The sequence below is a fragment of the Panicum virgatum genome, chromosome 3K (assembly GCF_016808335.1).
Source record: "Panicum virgatum strain AP13 chromosome 3K, P.virgatum_v5, whole genome shotgun sequence".
NCBI classification, from domain to species: Eukaryota; Viridiplantae; Streptophyta; class Magnoliopsida; order Poales; family Poaceae; genus Panicum; species Panicum virgatum.
Genome location: NC_053138.1, coordinates 21815654 through 21836167, shown reverse-complemented (window position 1 = coordinate 21836167; position 20514 = coordinate 21815654). Strand labels below are relative to the sequence as shown.

Here is a 20514-nt window from a genome sequence, read left to right as displayed (position 1 = left end):
GTTCGACCAGGTAAAACGGCGTCCCTTGAGATGCAGTTCTTGCAACTCAGTCTCACTAATGAAATGTCGGAAAGCATTCATCATGCGCCTATTAAGTCTGCCAATATTCTTGTCAATAGCCTGGTAAATGAGATTGAAATCTCCCCATATAAGCGAAGCTCCCGCTCCCGGGCAGGCAGTGCGCGCTTCTCGCAATTCATCCAGGAATAGGAGTTTCGCCTGATCTGTTTGGGGTCCGTAGAACAGGGTGCATCATCGTTGCAGTGTTTTTTTAAAAAGATATATAAGTGATTCGGTAATCACGTATTAGAACAAGTATTATAGGCGGGTGAAGAGCCGACGAAATCCCACACGGAAAAATAAAGAAAGTAGGAGAGAGAGAGTGAAATGAGCGGCTAGTGAAATAAGTGTTGATGCTGTGCAATTAATACTCAGCAAAGCCCGCCAGCGCAGTAGGTGATCTGGCACTTCCCAGCCGGCCGAGACCATAAATCTTGCTCTTACAAAAAAAAATAATTGCTGGCGGAGACCATAAACTTTGCTCTCGCAAAGAAATAATTGCGCGTTATGACGATCATACTACCAGTGTGCCAACCGCCACTCTGAAAAAGAGATGCTACGTGGCAAGTGGCAGCTGATAACACCCGTCTCGATTTCCCGAGATCTAATCAGAAGCTGGCACATAGCCTCGGCCGTGCCCAGTAGCCAGACACGTACTGGTAGATCGGAAGAACGTATGTGCAGGTAACACCTACACAACCTACTAACCAGCTCTGCTCAAACGGTGCCTCTCTGCTCTCGCTTTCTTGGCGCCTGCACACGACACGGTATCCTCATGCTACGCGCACTTTCATCTCAAAACCAAAGCTTGGACAAAACAACGTGCACCAGCTAACAGCAGGGCGAGCGAGTGATGCGTGCTATCTGCGTCTGCTTTTGGCTTTAGCACTTGCATGCATAATGCATTATTTTCCAGACTTGTCACATTTCTAAATATCTAATGACCCAGACTTGTCCTCATGCTACGCCACTCGCGACGCGTACTGCCAGCGAGCGCGACGCGGGCAGTTCGTGACGGGCAGCAGGAGTGCGCGCGCTGGTGCCGTCCCGCCGGTGCACGGCTGGGCCGGCTGCGACGGCGGACGAAGCGACCAGGGGCCGAGCCGCCGCTGGTCCATAGGCACCTGACCTGACGCCGCACCGGAGCGACCGATGTGACGGACCCGCGGACGGACGGTCGCCGCGCCGAACCGAACCCACGAACCAGGGCGCGGGCGCCGTGTGCGCGGGTGCCGTGTGCACGGACGGTCTGCTAGAAGTGCTTGATTCCTCCGACGATGATGAGGATTCAGTGGAAAGTGATTTGGGCAGTCCAGCTGCTACATCTCTCATGGCAGTCAATAATTCCGCTAGTTCTCAGCAACCAAGAGAAGAACTCTGCAGTTACAAGGATTCATTGCCAAACAAGAAGTGTTGGTGTTAGTTGACTCAGGCAGTATTTCTTCTTTCATCAGTGATGCAACTGTGAAACAACTGCAACTGTCAGTTCAGTCTATCAAGGCTGAACAATTTACTGTGGCTGATGGTGGCACTATACAGTGTGCTGGGGTGGTCAAGGATTTACAATGGTGGACTCAAGGCCACTCGTTTACCCAGAATCAGAGAGTACTACCCTTGGGCAGTTTTGACATCATTCTTGGGCCTGATTGGCTGGAGGATCATAGTCCAATGTGGATCCATTGGAAACATAAGAAAATGAGGTTATCACATGAAGGCAAAAGAATCATTCTCAAAGGTCTGCAGCCTGATAGTTTGGTCTGTAGAGCAGTGGCACCTCACAAGTTAAAAGGCCTCCTTCGTCGTAATGCTGTCACTCACATGGTGCTGTTGCAGAGAACACCTCAGCATAGTGGGGCATCTGTTAATGTTGTTGACGATGCAGCTGTCTCTTCCAGCTTGCCCACTGAGATTCAAGCAGTTTTGGATAAGTTCTGTCATGTCTTCCAGGAATCTGACACACTTCCACCACACCGTAGGTGTGACCATACTATTGAGTTACTGCCAGGAGCCCAACCAGTGAATTCTAGGCCTTACAGACTGCCTCCTGATCAGAAGAATGGGTGGAAAAGCAGATCAAGGAGATGTTGCAAAAAGGGTTGATACGCATGAGTGTTAGTCCTTTTGCCTCTTCAGTATTGTTGGTGCGCAAGAAAGATGGCACATGGCGATTTTGTATCGATTATCGTCGACTGAATGCACTAACAGTGAAAAATAAGCACCCAATGCGGTGGTTGAGGAATTGTTGGACGAATTGGCTGGTTCGTCATGGTTTTCTAAACTGGATTTGCGTTCAGGATATCACCAAATTCGCGTGGCACCCCAAGATATCCACAAGATAGACTTTCGAACTCACCAGGGCTTATATGAATTTGTGGTGATGCCGTTTGGGCTGACAAATGCACCGGCTACGTTCCAGGGATTGATGAATGAAATCTTCTCTCCCTTGCTTCGGAAAGGTGTTTTGGTTTTCATGGACGATATTTTGATCTACTCACCCACACTTGAAGACCATGTTACTCTATTGACAGAGGTGCTACAGACTCTCTCTCACCACAATTTGTTTGCCAAACCGTCCAAGTGCTCTTTTGCTCAAAACACTATTGAGTATCTGGGACATGTGATATCCAGCAAGGGGGTCTCTACTGATCCACTCAAGATTAGGGCAGTCCAGGATTGGCCAATACCAACCACTGTCAAAGAGGTTAGAAGCTTTTTAGGTCTCACTGGATATTATAGGCGATTCATCAAGCATTACAGTCTCATCAGCAGACCATTAACTATGCTCTTAAAGAAAGGAACACCATTTGTCTGGTCTTCAGTCACACAGGAAGCCTTTGGTACATTAAAGGCAGCATTAGTGTCAGCTCCAGTACTTGCATTACCTCAATTTCAGAAGTCTTTTACTCTGGAAACAGATGCTAGTGATGTGGGGCTAGGTGCGGTGTTGATGCAAGATAACCACCCCATTGCCTTTTTAAGCCAATCATTAAGTCCTAGAAATGCTGCTTTGTCCACCTATGAGAATGAATGTTTGGCTATCCTGTTGGCTGTGGATAAGTGGCACCCTTACCTGCAAGCTAAACCCTTTGTGATTCGCACTGATCATAAAAGCTTGCTACATCTGAATGAGCAATCAATCCACACCAAAATTCAACAAAAAGCCCTGCTTAAAGCTGATGGATTTGGACTACTCTATCCAATACAAAAAGGGCATTAACAATGCTGCTGTTGATTCCTTATCTAGAAGACCAGTTTCTGTTCTGATGGCAATTTCACAATGCTCTCCTGCTTGGATAGAGCAACTCAGGAAAGTGTATGAAGAGGATGCTTGTACAAAGCAATTGCTAACTGAGTTGTCCTTAACTCCTGAAAATGATAAAGGATTTCACCTCAGCAATGGTGTCCTGCGTTATAAAGGCAGAGTTTGGGTGGGCAACAATCAGTTGGCTCAGTCTCACATTCTCCAAGCCCTTCATGACAGTGGTATTGGTGGCCACTCTGGGTGCACTGCAACTTACCATCGCATTAAGCAACTGTTTGCTTGGCCTAAGTTAAAAGATTCCGTGAAGCACTATGTGGAGGCTTGCTCAGTTTGTCAACAGGATAAGGTGGAACATGTTCGATCACCTGGACTCTTGCAGCCCCTGCCAGTTCCTACTGAGTTTTGGACAATGGTGAGTATGGATTTCATAGAAGGGCTCCCTCTCTCCCAAGGCAAATCAGTTATTATGGTGGTTATTGACAAGTTCTCAAAGTATGCTCACTTCTTGCCAATGTCCCATCCATTCACTGCTCTACAAGTGGCTCAACTGTTTTTGAATCATATATACAGACTGCATGGTTTGCCCACAGCTATTATCACTGACAGAGACAGAGTCTTCACAAGCAAAGTTTGGCAAGAGTTGTTTCGGTTGTTTGATACAAAGTTGTTGATGAGTTCCTCTTATCACCCTCAAACCGACGGCCAAATGGAACGGTTGAACCAATGTGTGGAAAACTTCCTTCGCTGTTTGGTGAATGCTTGCCCCCAAGAAATGGTTGGACTGGCTGCAAGAACGTGAGCTGCTGTCCAAACTCATACATCAACAGTTGCTGCGAGCACAACAACGTATGAAGCATCACGCTGATAATAATCGTTCAGAGAGAGAATTTGCTGTTGGTGATCTGGTATATCTGAAGTTGCAACCATATATACAATCCTCAGTGGCCCCTCGCGGTAACCAGAAGTTGGCTTATCGCTTCTTTGGACCATTCAAAATTCTGGCCAGGGTTGGGAAGGTTGCTTACAAATTGAATCTTCCACCTCACAGCAAGATTCATCCTGTTATTCATGTGTCGCAGCTCAAGAAGCACGTTCCGCCAGCAACGCAGGTCAGTTCAGACCTCAGTGTGATTCCTACTGACTCTTCCCTAGACATTCTTCCAGTGATGTTGTTGGACCGGAAAATGGTTGCTCATGCCGGCGCGGTTGCTCCTTGCGTCAAGGTTCAGTGGTCTCAAATGCCTTCGACCATGTTAAGAGAGGGGGAATGTCAGGAAGTATAATACATTGCTGGAGTAGTCTGTGGGCCTTGGGCCGGTATCTGGATGTGAGCCCGTTATAGTTTGGGCCAGCCGGTCGGCCTGTGACCGTGCATATTAATACCCGATCTGTGAACGGGAAGGGGCAACGAAGAAAAAAAGAACAATTCCTGTGCGTCTCTGTTTCGTCTTCCTCTGTCTCGTTCTCCCTGCTTGTTCTTCCCTGACCCCAAATCTGCTAGCCGTTTCCCTCTGATCTCTTCTCCAGTTACCCAGGCTCATGACAGCGGGCTTCCTCCGGCGCACTCTCGCGCAGCAACACCCCCCCGGAAACCTGCAACGCGATCGCCCCCACCCTCTTATTCGCCCGCTTGCTTCCCGCCACGGCCGGGAGGGGAGGAGCACTCGTGCCCGCGTGCGGTGATAGCGCGCGTGCGTGCGTGCTCGGGAGACAGAGTGAGCGGCTGGTGCCATGGACCGTCGGGACTCGGAGGCGAGCGCGCCCGCAGCGGCCGCGGCGGGGCGGGCCGCGAACGGCACCGGCGGCGACGGGGCCTGGCGACGCGAGCTTCGACACCAACATGGTGATCATCCTGGCGGCGCTCTTCTTCGCGCTGCTGTTCGCCATCGGTCTCAACTCGCTGGCGCGGTGCGCGCTCCGGTGCGGGGGCCGGGGCGCGGCCGGGGACGCCGGAGGCCGCGGAGGCGGCCGCGAGGGGGCGCCATCGGCGTCGGGCGGCGCGTCCTGCGTCCGCGGGATCAAGAGGCGCGCGCTGCGAAGCATCCCCGTGGAGGTGTACGGCGGCGGCGGCGGCGGCTTGGAGGGAGGCGAGGTCGCCGGTGCTCCAGGGGAGGAGGATGTGTGCGCCATCTGCCTGGGCGAGTTCGCGGACGGCGAGAAGGTGCGCGTGCTCCCGCGGTGCGGGCACGGGTTCCACGTCCCCTGCGTGGACGCCTGGCTGCTGTCCCGCGGCTCCTGCCCGACGTGCCGCCGCCCCGTGATGGACGCCGGCAGGCCCGCGGCCGCCAAGGCCGGCGCCGCGGGTCAGAGCCGGCGGCGCCCGGATGGCGACACCATCGCCGTGGTCATCGCTTGATGGGGCGAGCAGAGCAATCGGAGCAGGTCTAGTGGTGGTAGGCAGGCGCACAAGCAAACGCAACGACACCAAGCAAGGTATAGTTCTGGACTTCCGGGCCCGCGGATAAGCTCCTGTAAAAATATCTCCGTAGCCTAGCGGCCGCATCGTCCGATACTATCCGGCGACGAGTGACACACCTTGCATTGCGTGTCAGGTCAGGTGTCGGTACTTGGAGTAGCTAGCAGTAGCATCGTAGCATCTTGCCGTCCAATGTATCACAGCTGCCCGATTGTTCGCCGGAAGTGTTCGACCTTCGACGGCTCGCCGTACAAAAAAAATGTTGCATATGAGCAGGCACGTGGCCATTTGCATCGGTGCTGCTCGTCGCCGGCTTGCCGCCGGCGAGGGGCTGTGGGGTTCGTGCGCCTCTCGGCAAAAATCGGCCAAGGCGTACAGCCACCAGGTGCGAGATCAGTTATGCAGGTGCCGCTGCGTGAGTCACTCCGTCGGCCAGAAGCCACCAGCCACCAGAAGCGACGCCGACGACCGCGCCGTTTCTATTTATCGCATATGCGAAACGTTTCAACCCATTGCAGAAGCGCCGGCCGCTACTGCTCATCGTCTTCCTCGAGCAGGGGAGGGGGGAGTGGCCGCCGGCGGGGGTTGCGAGCTTGGGGAAAGGGAGGGTTGGCCAGGGAGGGGTGGTTGGTGGGCGGAGGTCGCCGACGGCCGGGTGGTGGAGGGCGGCGGCGGCCTTAAGATCCGGGATTGCTGGGGTCCGGAGCGGCTCCATGGCCTCCGGCTATAGAAGAGGAGGGGGCCGCCTGTGGCGGCGGCGGCGCCGGTTCGGCCGGCGGAGGGCGAGGCGGCGCGAGAGCGCCGCCAGCCAGCCGGGGCCGGACAACCGGTGGACGGTGGCCGGCGGCGGGGGCGAGAGAAGGCGGCGGGGGCGGTGGACGGATAGTACGGCGGCGAGATTGATTAGCGTGGCGGTGGTGGAGGGCTCTCCGCCGCCGGAGCTAGAAGAGGCGGTCGACGGCAGGGGCGGGCAGGGGGCTAGAGAGCGATGACCGACGACCGCGCGGCTGCCGCAACCGTCGGGATCACTCCGTCGCGCCAAACCAGATGGCCACGGCTATCTGCCCCGGCGCGCGCTCCATCGTCGTCACCCGACGTTCACGCGACGCGCAGGGGGACGAACCGGCTCCTGAGGCTCAACCACCGAGGGACCGGGCACGGAGGATACTGCGCTTCCATGGGGAGGAGATGTGCCCCGCGCGTTTTAACCCAACGGCGCCGCTTCCTCTGCTCCTGTCAGGGACAGGAGTCACACAACCTCAAGTAAAATACATTAACTTGTGTAGAAATAACTGTCAAGATATCTCAGGATTCGAAGTTTAACAAATTTATGAATCTTGGATGAGATTTTCAGATCTCACAATTTTTTCTGCAAGTCAAAATACTGAATCCAATGGACAGAACAACTGTTCTATGGTGGGACACGTTCATGAAAAATTCCAAAGACAAATTCAGTTTCTGGGCACATCCGACCGCCCGCGAGAGATATGTGGGCTGGAGCTCGGGCCGTGAGCCGTTGCGAGTGGGGGGAAGGAGAGGAGCGGAGAGCGATGGGCTGACTGCAACAACCATTTTGGAGTGGGTAGAAATGAAGATGACTGAATGATCTTCTTTTTTTAATATAAGAAAAGGCTTTCTTTTTTCCGTTTTCTTTTCCTAGATGCTAGTTGAACTTGAAGGGCGACCCTCTCTCTCAACGATTAGGCACGTGTCACAGAGAACTTCACATACTTGGACAGTCATGAATGTAATCTTAGGCCTTGTTTGGCTCCAGAAATTTTTTCAGAAGTCCCTATCATATCAAAAGGAATCTTACTATTTTATAGTATTAAATAAAATTTGTTTATAAATATTTTTTGACAGCTGAGTGCTTTTTCGCGAGACGAATCTAATGAGCCTAATTAATTCATAATTTGCTACAGTGATGCTACAGTAACCATTTGCTAATCATAGATTACGATACCTCATTAGATTCGTCTCGCAGTTTAGCCCCAGGGTTCTGCAGTTCGTTTTATAATTAATATTTATTTAATACTTCTAAATACTAAAAAGTTCCAAGGACTTAAAAAAGTCCCCGGAACCAAACAACCCCTTAGAGATGCCCATGCTCAATCATCACACGCCAAGCCAGCTGGACAGTCACGAATCAGATCCTCCCACCACAGAATCAGCCCACCAACCCGCCACTTGGGCTGGGGCCAAGGTTAACCTAACCGGTGGGAACCGGTCCGGTTTGACCGGTTACCGGTCAAACCGGTCCGGTCCGGTTCCGGTTTCGGCCGGTACCCGACCAAAATTCAAATTTTAAATTTGAATTTAAAAAATGAAAAATTCCTAAAAATACTTCAATGTGTGATGAATCTAATTGTGTCAAATTTTTCAAAAATTCATTCATTTAGTATAGTTTGTGGGAATTTAAAGTTAAATCAAAAAAGAAAAAGAAAAAAAACGGGCCGGCCCATGAAGGCCCACCGATCAAACCAGTCAAACCGGCCGGTAAACCGATCGGTAAACCGGTCAAACCGGCCGGTAAACCGGTTACACGGGAGCTTTTGAATTTCAAACCGGTCAAACCGGCCGGTAAACCGGTCGGAACCGGTTGCATGGGAGTTTTTGAATTTATTTGAATTTGGATTTGAATTCAACCGGTTTCCACCGGTTACCGGCCTAACCGGTCCGGTAAACCGGTACCGGAGAGCGGCGGTTAGGCCGGTCCGGTCGGATTTTAAAACCCTGGCTGGGGCACGGTACTCTGCTAAGGCTTTAGTTTGCGAAATTTTTTAAATTTTAACACTCTAATATTTTTATTGTTATTTAATAATTAATATTTAATTATAAACTAATTAAGTTTAAAAAATTTGTTTGTGCTAATCAGTTAGACTGTATCATTAGTTATTTTTTAACTATATTTTGTGTTCCATACATATGTTCAAAAATTTAATATGACAAATACTTAGAAATTTTTTTAAGAACTAAACCGGGCTTAAGGCTGCTTCCGAAGGACAGTTGAGAATCAATCGACGTCAACGGTCAATCTTTTGCAAAACATGATCCAGTTAATAGTTTGAACACTACTAGCGACTCTTTGCTTATCGGTTACCAACGTCACGCATCGCAAAACATCAAATGAATGAGCAGTGCATCTCCAAGAGTTTGCTAAATGATGTTGGCATCCTAGAAAATTTGGCAAAATAAGAAAAAAATAGCCTTTAATAGTTTGGCAACCAACTTGGTATTTTTGGGAACTTAGCAAATTCTACCTCTTTGACGCGCATATATACGCGCGCGAAAACGCTTTGGCATCGCGGTCTCCGTCGTCTCCGCGACTCTCGGACGGAGGCGGAGCACGTACAGACATGACTGCTGCTTCCTCTTCTACCTCGCACTCAATCCTGTTGCAGTTGGTCGCCGACGGCGCTGGCCGCTCTGCGCACCTGACCGCCGGCTTCACCCGCGTGAGGCTGACGGAGTCGCAGTCCGCCATTGCCGCTGCCATCCTCCAACTCGCAGTGGACCTCCCCTTTCCGACCCTCCTCCCCCAAGCTAGACCCCAAAATCGGTTCCCCTAGCCTCCGTGAAGCCCTTGCCCCTGTCCTCCCTCGCCGCCGGCTTCACCCGCGTGAGGCAGACGGAGTCGCAGTCCACCATTGCCGCCACCGTCCTCCAGCTCGCCGTGGAGCTCCCCTTTCCGACCCTCCTCCCAAGCTAGCCTCCAAAATCGGTTCCCCTGGCCTCCGTGAAACCCTTCCCCATGTCCTCCCTCGCCGCCGGGGCCCCTCGCCGCCGGATTTCGGCCGGCCATGTCCGCCCCTCCTTTGAACTCCGGCCAGGAACCCATTTGCAATCGCCCAAAAAGATCCAGGGGCCCAATTGCAAAGGTTGTGTTCTTGTGGGCCTTCTCTTCTCATTTTGCCAAGTCTAAAATAGCAAAAAATTTTAGATAGTCTTCTTTTCAACTTGACATATATTTTAGCAAATTGTCAAATCACAAATTTTGCCAAGTTAATTTTGACAAATTCTTGGAGATGCTCGGAGGTAGTCGAGCAGCTGCACCCGCGGCGGCGGCGGGCGCTGCGCCGCGTCCGCCGCCGGCTCCTCCCTCCTCCGGCGCTCCCACGCGCTCCTGAGCCAGCGGAGCGCCGGCCTCAGCGCCTCCAGCCACCGGGCCAGCGCCCCGTGGAGCCGCCAGAACCTCCCGCCACCCCTGCCGCGCCGCGCCGCCTCTCCCTCCTGGTCATCAGGCGGCGCCCCGCGGGCCGCGCGCGCATCGCCGCCACCACCACCAGCTGCCGCTGGCTTCTGCGGCGGCTGCGCGACCCGGACGGGGCTGGGCTCGGAGTAGCACCGGCGCAGGACGATGGCCCGCTCGAGCTGCGCCTCGAACGCCAGCCGCTCGTACTCGTCGAGCAGCGTGCTGTGGCGGCCCCCGGCGCTGGCGTCCAGGCTGAACCGCGACATGGCGTCCTCGGCTCCGCCGCCGCCTGGTTTCCCGCCCTCCTCCATGGCAAGTGGACAATGCTAGCTGCCTCGTGTGTTCACCGATGCTGATGCCACGGCGGCCGACGACGGTCGCGCGCGGTATTTAGGCACGCTGGCCGTGGCCAGCGTGGTCCCTCCCGGTGCCGCGCCCGCGCCAATATTTTTGCGCGAAAGCTTGTGCGAGCTTGGCGTGGGAAGGACGGCAGGGATCGGTGCATCGCCGATCGAGAGCGAGCTTGTTCTGCACGGGTCACCAGGATTATCAGCTGAAAACGCACGGCTATATTGATCCGTCTTGCTCTTGCAGGCTCGCAGCTCTGCATGGTCGCAAAAAGGGCAGCTCGGTTAACGTTTTTTCGTGTGGTGAGGTGGTGGTCGTGGTCTCGTTCACTCATTGGTTACAGTGTTGTTCGGGGGGGGCGTACTCACTCCTACGCAAGGGATCAAACACCTTACCTTGAGGCTGCACCAGTATTGTACGAGATTCTAGATCTGCCGCTCTCATTCACCGGCAGGGGAAATTCCGTGCGCTTTTGCAAAGCATGATGTAAAGTTGCAGTCTGCAGCTGCAACAACCGCAAGCAATTCGATGCTTTTGTCAAGCTCGTTTTTATTCCTGAAATAGAACTACTCGCTACTGCAACACCATACTCCATCGATCATCTCTACACTTTGTCCTGGCCTTTTTTTTTTTGGTAATGACTTCATACTGGCCGGCTGTTTTTTCGTCCGCTCGGACGGCCGGTTTAATCCACCGCCCAGTCGTCATCCAACGATCACGCGTCGCGCGCGCCACACGTGCCCCTGACAGGCTGGCGCCAGCTTATACAACCGGCGAGGAATTTTATTCAAAACATCGGGTCTCGCGCCGGTCATTTCGTCTTCCTCATTCTCTCTCTAGGGTTCCTCTCTATCCCCTCTATCCTCTTGAATCACCGCTCAATTCACCTACCCATCGCAGAGCAAGCTCAGATCCTCAGCGGAGAATCAGCAGGATTCTCAATCGGAGACAAATCTCAGGTCAGTTTCCCTCTTGTTCTTCAGCTATCGTCGCATCATTTTCGATTTCACGACGAGGCGATTTTTTCGGGGATTGCGTGGCTGTTTTTGGTGGAGATTATCAAGCCAAGCAAGGGAGGGAGGAGACTGATTAGAATCAAGGGGAGCATCTCTCCTTAGCGATTTGCATCTCTGATCTGTAGCATTTTGGTATGGGATGGAGCGGAGGAGCGTGGTGTCATCTCTGTTTTTGCATTTGATTTTTTCCGCAGGGGGTTCACGAACTTGCGGAAGTGTAGATCAGATAGGTGAGCGCATCCACAGGATATAGCAGCATCTGTTGTAGGGGATAAGATCAGGGGAGGGCTTTTGGGGTGGGGATGCAGTTCACCTCTATTTTTTGTTGGTGGATGTCATCCACGGAGTAACGTTTTGGTGTGGGGGCTTTTTTGGTGGAGATCTAGGCCAGTTTGTGCTGGTTCAGAGTCAGGCAAACGCGTGTGCGCCCTCCCCCATCTGAAAATCATCAAGTTCATAATCAGATAGGAATAGAGTTTGACTCTGTTTTTTTGCTTAGATAGGAATCAAGTTCATGACGCAACGTTTTTTATTAGATTCCTGTAGGAGGAGGGGATGTAGTAAAATCAGATAGGAGAATGAGTAGCATTTGGCATGGGTGCTTTTTTCAGGGTAGGGGGAGGGGATCCAGTTCTGTAGGTTTCTGGATTAGGTAGATATTCTCACCTGAATCAGGCCTTCCCTTTTTGTAGCGGTTGTGTGTTTTGTGGTGTTGGTGAAAAGAAATCATAGACGCAGCTATATTTTGTTCTTCATATCTGTATGATTCACATATCTGCATATCATGTCTGTATGATTCACATATCTATATATCATGTTTGTAAAAATAAATCATAGATGCAGCTGCTAACCCCCTTTTTCCTTTGTAAAGTATAGAACCCCTAGGGAACTCTTATTTTTCCAAGACAATCACAATGCCAAGGAAGAAACAAGGTCGCGCGCCATCATCTGACGCTGTATGCCCCTCACATTTTCTGTTTTCATGTTGTTTTTATCAGCAGTATCCATTTTCAGGCACTTTGATTAGGCAAAAATAATCTCCCCCACTAGGCAATAACATGATCCCGACTTTATGCAATAGTATGATTTTAATGAACCATGCAAAGTACTAGGTAATATACAACTAACATCACTTGTATTTTCCCAGCATCTCTTTCTTAAGTTTGATATGCAAGCAGTTATGTGATTACTCAATACCAATTCAGTACTTTTTTTCAGCAGGAGGCATATTCATTAATTTCATTAGGCAAAATACCTTTTCAGCAAAGGCATCTTTGTTCATTAGATTCATCAAAAATCCATTGAATATATCTCTCAACTGTTTTTTTCATCATTATTCATATTCATGCACATACAAACTACTAGCAGTTGTATTCTTCTATAGTTCTATCACTTTTAAGTTGACGTACAAGTAGTTTTGTAATTATTTCAACTCCAATTTAGCACTGTGTTTTCAATACCAATTCTTTTTAGCACTTCAGCGTGAGTCACATTCATGTGTTTCATTAGGCAAAATACTTTTCAGCAGAGGCTTTTTTGTTCATTTAGATTTTCGGCAAAATCTACTGAATACATCTCTAAACCTTTTTCATTAGCAGCCAGTCATATTCATGCATTATTTTCATTTTAGGGGGGGAGGGGGCAAAGTTCACTGAATATGTCTCTCATAAACACTAAAACATTATCTATTTATGTGAAGGTTCCAAGAAACAGGGCATCACCCGCTAGACTTGTCAAACTAGATGCATGCATGACTGAACCCCAGCGCAAGATGATACGCGATATCAATTGTGGTGGACTACTTAACATCCCATGCTCCACAATACCAGCTGAGTTTGCAAACTGGCTTTTCGTTGAGTGTTTTGATCCCGAAGCTTCAGAGTTAGTGTTTCCAGGACGTGGTAGAATTCCCGTCACACCAGATTCGGTTGCTCGCATTTTCAAGTTGCCAAATAAAGGGGGGAAGGTGATGTATGAGCTTGATGTTGACGCAATAAACTCCATACAGAGCAAGTATGACACCATTCAAGGATCAGCACCAAAGATTGACCAAATAATGGAGATGCTGAAAAACAGCAAGACTGCAGACGAAGATTACCTGAGAGGCTGGCTGATGATAGCTATTTCAACATTCTTGTGCCCACAGACCAGCTTGGCAATAAGCCCTCGATGCTACCCTGCTTTAGTCGACCTCTCAGCTGTGAAGAAGTTGAACTGGTGTGAGTTCGTGGTGAATCAGCTGAAGGATGCAGCTATAAAGTTCAACAAGAAAAATTCTATGAGGGGTTGCATGCTTCTACTTGTTGTAAGTTTCACTTTTTTTTCCATCTGCAGTAATACGTGTTTCCCAGATTCACTAGATTTATTGTAGTTAATACATGCACGCAGTCTCATTGTATCTATTGTTTTTTTTCTCTTTTTCTTTTTCAGATTTTGTATGCAGACTCACTAGATCTTCCTAATATACAAGTCCCCACTGGTACTCCAAGGGTCTCTGCTTGGACGAGGACATTTATTGATCAGGTCATCAAGCTGGACAGAAATCGCAATGGCTCTTTCGACAAACTGAAGGTATACCAAAAGAATAACAGCAATATTGGGCGGCCTTCCATCACTTTTTTTTCCACACACACCACTGCATTACGTGCCAAACTGAATAATCACCTTTTCTTTTCTTGTTCAGTTGAAACAATCTCATCATTCAGTGGGGGCAGGTTTCAATCTGCAGATGGATGACATTAGCAGATTTGTAACTTCAAAAGTCCCAAGACAGCTAGCAGCAGCGGTATGTGTGACAAGACAATATCTATCTATTTTTTGTTACATGTCAAGGTCTATGTAGGTTAATGATACAAGTAAAGCAATTATTTTAGAATGGAATGCAGCATCCCCACACCCCCAAGCTCATGGTCTATGTAGGTTAATGTAGCACGGGAACACAACTTGATGATTTCATCCAACCTTTTCTTTTTTTGCAGAAGAAAAGGAAAATCTGCGAAGCTGTAAGCAAAGCCCTCAGCGATGTCACAAAGATTATAGGCACATTCATCCAAGATTTGTGTGCCGCAGAAGAAACTGCTGGAGCAAGTACTAGTAGACCCAAGCGCAGGAGGGTAGTGAAATACGATGATGAAAAAGAAGAATCCGAGGATCCAGACTACAAAGAAGATGAGACAGAGGAAGAAGATGAGACAGATGAAGAATCTGAGCATTCATACTACAGTGAAGAAGATGGTATGGAGGACAACAGCGATAATGGAAGCACAGGACCGCCCCCTGAGGATGAACCTGCTAGTGTAGATGCACCTGGTGATGCCCCATATATAGAAGAAAATGAAGATCTCGTTCCACTCAGCACAAGGCTAAAAAGGTTTCAGTCCATTGCAACAAAAAATGCACAAGGAAGTTCTGCAGCAGCACCTCAAGGAATAGCTGAATGTTTACCACCAGAGAAGTCTCCAGTAGTGCAGAAACTAGACAATGTTGATGCCAAACGTGCAAGACTAAAGCTGCCAGACACCCCAACTAGTGCAGCTGAAGCTGACAAGAACAATGTTGCAACTGACAAAGGTTGCAGCTCCAATGAGAGTGTGCCAACAGTCAGCAAGCATCACATTGCCACTCCAAGAACTAATGCAGTTCAAGATGACAAGAACAATAACACCACAAAACAATCCAGCAGCACACCTAGGATGGATAAAGCGAGAGCTAATGTTGTACTAGAGTCAGCAAGCAGCTCCAAGGTCCGCCCCTGGGACTTCCCTGTCGACGTCCCTGAGTTTGATATCATGAAGTCAATTGAAGAGGCCACAACCCTTGAGACTTGCCCACCCACACCTCCTACCGGCAAGACCGGTAAGTTCTGGTCAAGCAACGCACTCAATTTTTTACGGACTGTTAATACATATTGAGTTGCATATCTGAAAATTCAGAAATTTTATCTAGACAAATACACTGAATTTGCCATGTTCTTAACACATTATCGCCTCGATAAATGCACTAAGTAGCATGATGCATTCCCATTTTTTTGATGGATCCTCATACTGTTATTGCTAAATTTTAAACACAAAAATGCTGAACCTAATTGACCAATTTGCTTGTTAGATTAGTTTAAGTTGCCTGCAAATAAGAGTAGAGACACCGTATGAAACATTGGAGGAAAGAAAAAAATGATTAACACTTGTTTGGTCGGGGGGGGGGGCAATTATGGTGATTATATATGTAGACAAACTAATTAAAGTTAGTAGGCAACAACGTTGTAACACAGCTAACATATTTTGCCCTCCCTTTTTTTTGTTTTTCAGATTGGACACTGGACGTCCTACCTGACGAGGAATATTTATTATGGGAAGCAGAAGCTATTCGGGTTCATGAACAAGCAAAAGCAAAGAAACACAAAGGCTCAACATCAAACTCACAAAGCATAGAAGACCCTACAAGCAACAAGTGCTACAATCCAATTTCAACACCAAACACCAAGCAAACAATGCATGCAGCACCAACCCCACAAGCAGCGGGGATAACTGTTGCTGCATCAGTAGAGGGTGATTCTTCTATCACACCTTTGTGTGTTCCTCCACCGAGAAGAGCATTCAAACTGGGTGCAGCATTGCAATCCCCGTACGTTCCGATTGAGCCAAGGAGAATGCCCTTCAACTGCAGCAAGGAAGTGTGCAAGGTATATGATGCCGTCTGCATGTTTGCTAGAAGGTCCACCAGGTCGAAGAGCAGCGAGTATGTAAACTCCCCTTTCTGATCCTTATTTACAGAGTTTTTATAGCCCACAAAATATGATCTACAACATTGTTTTTTTACAGGCAACCCATAATAAACTATATTTTCAACTTCGCTTCATTGGGCCATCTTGCGGAATCAGTTAAACCAGGTGGGAAGCCAAAAAATACTGTCGCAGAGATCGGCATCTATGTCATTAATGGCAAGAAGAAAAGGGGATACACAAGATAGGTTCTACCACTTCATGTTTCAGTGAGCCCCTCCCCCCACCCGAGTAATTTAGTAATGTTCTGAAGGCATTTTTGTTTCTCTAGGAAGGCAACTTATTTGCAATATCACATGCCAATGCAGACATTTCTGCAGCACAACCAAACTGGGATGGCAGCCGTAACACAAGTGTTTAAGAAGGAGACAAACCACCTGGACCACAGACAACTGGTATATAACACTGCATCTATTTCAGGCTTTTTTTCTGCACATTATTTCCTTTTTTTGCCACACCTGCCCTTCTCTGCAATGGTGAGTTTTCTGCATGATGCTGGACACATTTTTTTTTACAGATTCTCTTCCCAGTTCTACAAAAGCTAGTACAGTCTGATGAACATTCCGGGCATTACTTTCTAATTGTGCTTAATTTGCGCAATAAAAGGTCTGAAGTGTTGGACTCTATGAGGAATCTGGAAAACGGGAAGCTGGCTGAATGTTGTAACAAGATCACCAATGCAATAAAATCTCTGTGGAAGATATATTATCCTGACACAAAAAACCCAATCGACAAATATGAAATTGTGGATATTCCAATCCCAAAACAGACAAACAAGTAAGTAACTCATTTTTTTCCTTTTCATGCCTGGTGTACATGTACCCCACACACCCCTCCCCAACACACGCAAAACTTACATGCTCCCTCTTGTCATTTTTTTTACGACAACACTCAGCCACGACTGCGGGTTCCACATGCTGATGAACACAGAGTATTATGATGGGCGCACAGTGTGCAATATCTAAGAGGGTGACATGCCCAGGATTCGAAAGATTTTGACACACAAGTGGGTGACCTATGATGAAAACGACATAGACTGGGAAGAGATGCTAAACCTGAAAATGACACTCAAGGGTATGTATGCAGTTTATCACATTATCAATAGCATTTCAGTTGTAAGCACTAGGCAATTGAACACATTCCCCCAGTCCTTTTTTAGCATATGAAAAAATACATAACGCCGTAATAGTATTAGGGCTGTACTGAAGTCATATTTTAAGCAACTATTTAGGCACCACCAAGCTATTGTTTGATTCCATTCTCTTCAAAAAAAAGCCTATTCCACAGCAACAGATCCTAACACCACACCTTCTCCCTCTTTCGTTGGGCACTTTGCAGCATTATGGTTAATGCTTTTGCAAAGGCTGCACTTGTTCTTTCTTTTTGATCCAGCATTCATCCCTTTTTAAACCTTTTCTCCTTCTTGCGCCCTTTGACCTTTGATCTTGGGGGGTTGCCGACATCTGTAGTCATTGTACTAGTGCCATCGAAATCACCATAGATGGTAACAGGGGTATCACCTGAAAATAAAAACAAGGTTTCCATTAACAGATATAAACTCCCCTTTTTAACAGGATAGCAGACATAAAAAATTCCTTTTTTTGCTGCAAACCACCTGTGTCTTCAGTCACACCTGCTTCATGGTGCGTTGAAATATTTTGCACCATAGGATCAAACACAACTTGTGTATCAGTTGAACCAATTATACCCATATTAGCAGCACCATTAGACCCATCTACGTTGACAGACCTTGCTCGATTAGCGCCCCGCGCCTTTCGAGCATTGCTTTTTTTCCTCTGTTTGATCTCAGCAATTTCAGCTTGCATCAACTTTATGTGATTGTCCATAACAGTGTAGGTCTCCTTCGAAACACACCCCTCAACTGCTAAACTTGCAAAAGCTGTAGATAGATTGGTGAACCACAAAGTCCTTTTGGTGTTGAGGGGCATGCCACGGGCTATGAATTCAGCAGGCACATGTGCATTAGGCTCAGCATTCTCACCCCCTTGAATTGCTTCTTGCGTCCATCTCTTCATTATGTAGCGTTGTGGTATATTCTTCACTCCCAATCTTGTTAAGATCTTCATTATATGGCAACAAAGCATCCCATCCCTATCAAACTTGCTGCACTCACAGTAGTAACTTTCTTCCTCCACCACGGCTGTCACAAGATATGTCCTTTTTCCATAGCCATAGACAAAATTGTTGTTCGGCACAAGCAAATATTGGAACTGACCTTCAGGCGTCACATCATATTCAGCAGTTTTCTCAAATTCTTTTGAGAATCTGTAGAATAGGTTCTTAGTGTACACAGTTGACACGTGTTTCTCAATTGGGTATCTAGACCACTTTCTCCTCTCCTTATCATCAGTTCTGAAGTCCTGCCCATCTTGAGCCACCAAGCACTTGTCTTGAATCTTTTGGTACTGCCTAACAAAGTGCAGAACCGACATGTTTGGGTTCACATACTTTTTAAGCACAGCATTAAACCCCTCACTCCTCTGAGTCGATTGCAAGAACACGTAAAAACAATGCATGTAGTAAGCTGGCACAAAACTGCTGCGGATTGCATAAAGACGTTGGAAATGAACATTCTCTTGCAAATTATATTTGCTGATCATAGCAGACCACTTTGCTTCAAATTCATCTGGACTAACGGTGTAGTTCATGCATTCCTTGAAGTCATCTTCCAGTTTTTCATCTTTATCAAGGATATGGCCTATTGTTCCAGTAAATTTGTCCATTATGTGCCACCGACAGTTCCTGTGATTTGTATTTGGAAATGTCTGCGCGATTGCACACCTCATAGCACCATCTTGGTCAGTTATTATGCTCACAGGCGCTTTGCCCTGCATTGCTTCTAGGAATGTTTCAAACAACCACACATAGCTAGGGGTTTTTTTCATCTCTTATGAAGCCACACCCTAGCATGAACGACTGCCCATGCTTTTTGATCCCAATAAATGGAGCGAAGGGAATATCATACATGTTTGTCATATAGGTAGCATCAAAAGTCACCAAATCATTGTACAATTCAATGTAGGCACGCCTTGCAGCTCCATCAACCCAAAACAGGGATTCAACTCTGTTATCTTCGTCAAGCTTTATCTTGTAAAAGAATTCAGCATCTTGATCTTTTAGCTCCTTAAAGTAGTCCAAGGTCTCATGAACATCTTTGTACTTTTTAGCTTTCCTAATGGTGGAGCAAAAGTTGCTAACATCTTTTCCTTCATATGGAACTAGCTGCGCAGAGCCATAAAACTCGTTCATAAGTTGCATTATACGACCAGTGCTCAAGTTGGACCCATGCAACAATGCAATGAAATCCTTCTCCTCTTTAGGTATCCCCTTGTGAGACCTTAGGAACTTTTTCAGTGATGGCTTCAAAACAAGGTCATGGTTGTGATCTGGCACAAAGTTTATCACATGCCATTTGCCAGCAATCAGTTTGACAACCATTTTGGCTTTACAGTCTGTATGCATCATCTTTTCCCTCTTTCTCTTTTTGCCGCCATCCAACTTCTTCTTCTTTTCTGCCCTCTCATCGCAATCATTAGGATCTGAATCTTCATCAAAATTGCTATCATCAGTTTCAGCAACTGGTTGCTCTTCCTTCGTTTTCCTCTGTTGCCCCTCTTTGTTGCAGACGAACTGAACCTTGTTCTGCTCTCTGGTCACCCCTGATAGCCGTGTAGTACTAGTACGAACAAAAAAACCAATCCTCTTTGCATATGAATTGTAGAACTCTCTTGCTTCCTGTTTAGTGGAAAATGCTTGTCCTGTGTATGGCACTGGTGGTGTCAACCAAATATCTTCCACAACCTCTTCTGTAACAATAGTAGATTCTTGGTTGTTAAGCGGACAACCATCTGCATTTTGGGTTGTAGCGTCAGCATTTGATGGATTGTCAACGCCATTGCGCTCATCACCTTCTACACTTGCATCAACCAAAGGTACTTGAGTGCAGTAGGAAGGACTTGTATTAACAGCATCCAGGAAATCAAAATCAACTTCTGAAGGAAACTGATTCAAATCCATGGTCTTTTTCCCCTACAAATGCATTTTTTCGTAAAACATCAGGTAACAAAGTCATAACAAAAATTACCACAAAAAGCTAAAAAGATTCATTGTTTTTCCTACAGGTAAAGAGAAGGCATGAGCAGCATTGCAAAATGATGATGGATGCAGGCTGGAGAGGCAATTTAGAACCATGCAGTCCCTTTTTTAGTATGTGAATGGACTAAAACATGATAGCTACCCCTTGATTTGGAGGCAATTCAGATCTACATGTGGGCGGGGGGGGGGGGGGGTGGGGGAGGGCAACCCTAAACCAAACTTTTTTCTGGGTGAATCTGCTGAATAATGTTCATACAGATCTCAAGGCAACACATACTTTTCTGTGATGTTGATGCAGCACTCAAGGCACTTGAGCAATTCTGTTTC

General features: G+C 47.7%; 3 protein-coding genes across 3 annotated transcripts; 1 reads left to right on the top strand and 2 right to left on the bottom strand.

The window, feature by feature from the left end:
- Positions 1-4559: 4559 nt before the first annotated feature.
- On the top strand, positions 4560-6010 carry LOC120698356 (RING-H2 finger protein ATL74-like). Its single transcript, XM_039981920.1, has one exon. It carries the CDS (start codon positions 5163-5165, stop codon positions 5676-5678), a length of 516 nt encoding a protein of 171 aa, XP_039837854.1. The 5' UTR covers positions 4560-5162; the 3' UTR covers positions 5679-6010.
- Positions 6011-17466: 11456 nt separating this feature from the next.
- LOC120700722 (protein FAR1-RELATED SEQUENCE 5-like) lies at positions 17467-18815 on the bottom strand. Its single transcript, XM_039984959.1, has 2 exons — positions 17687-18815; positions 17467-17591 (listed from the first exon to the last, which is right to left on the bottom strand). Exons 1-2 carry the CDS (start codon positions 18813-18815, stop codon positions 17467-17469), a joined length of 1254 nt encoding a protein of 417 aa, XP_039840893.1.
- Positions 18816-18960: 145 nt separating this feature from the next.
- On the bottom strand, positions 18961-20109 carry LOC120700721 (protein FAR1-RELATED SEQUENCE 5-like). The gene has a single exon (XM_039984958.1). It carries the CDS (start codon positions 20107-20109, stop codon positions 18961-18963), a length of 1149 nt encoding a protein of 382 aa, XP_039840892.1.
- Between the last annotated feature and the right edge of the window lie 405 nt (positions 20110-20514).

Excerpts from the sequence above, each read along its gene's own strand:
- LOC120698356 (XM_039981920.1), top strand. The coding sequence starts at position 5,163 with ATGGTGATCATCCTGGCGGCGCTCTTCTTCGCGCTGCTGTTCGCCATC.
- LOC120700722 (XM_039984959.1), bottom strand. The coding sequence starts at position 18,815 with ATGGACAAATTTACTGGAACAATAGGCCATATCCTTGATAAAGATGAA. Across the intron at positions 17,592-17,686 it reads AGGTGTGACTGAAGACACAG|GTGATACCCCTGTTACCATC; the intron begins GTGGTTTGCAGC and ends TTTTATTTTCAG.
- LOC120700721 (XM_039984958.1), bottom strand. The coding sequence starts at position 20,109 with ATGGATTTGAATCAGTTTCCTTCAGAAGTTGATTTTGATTTCCTGGAT.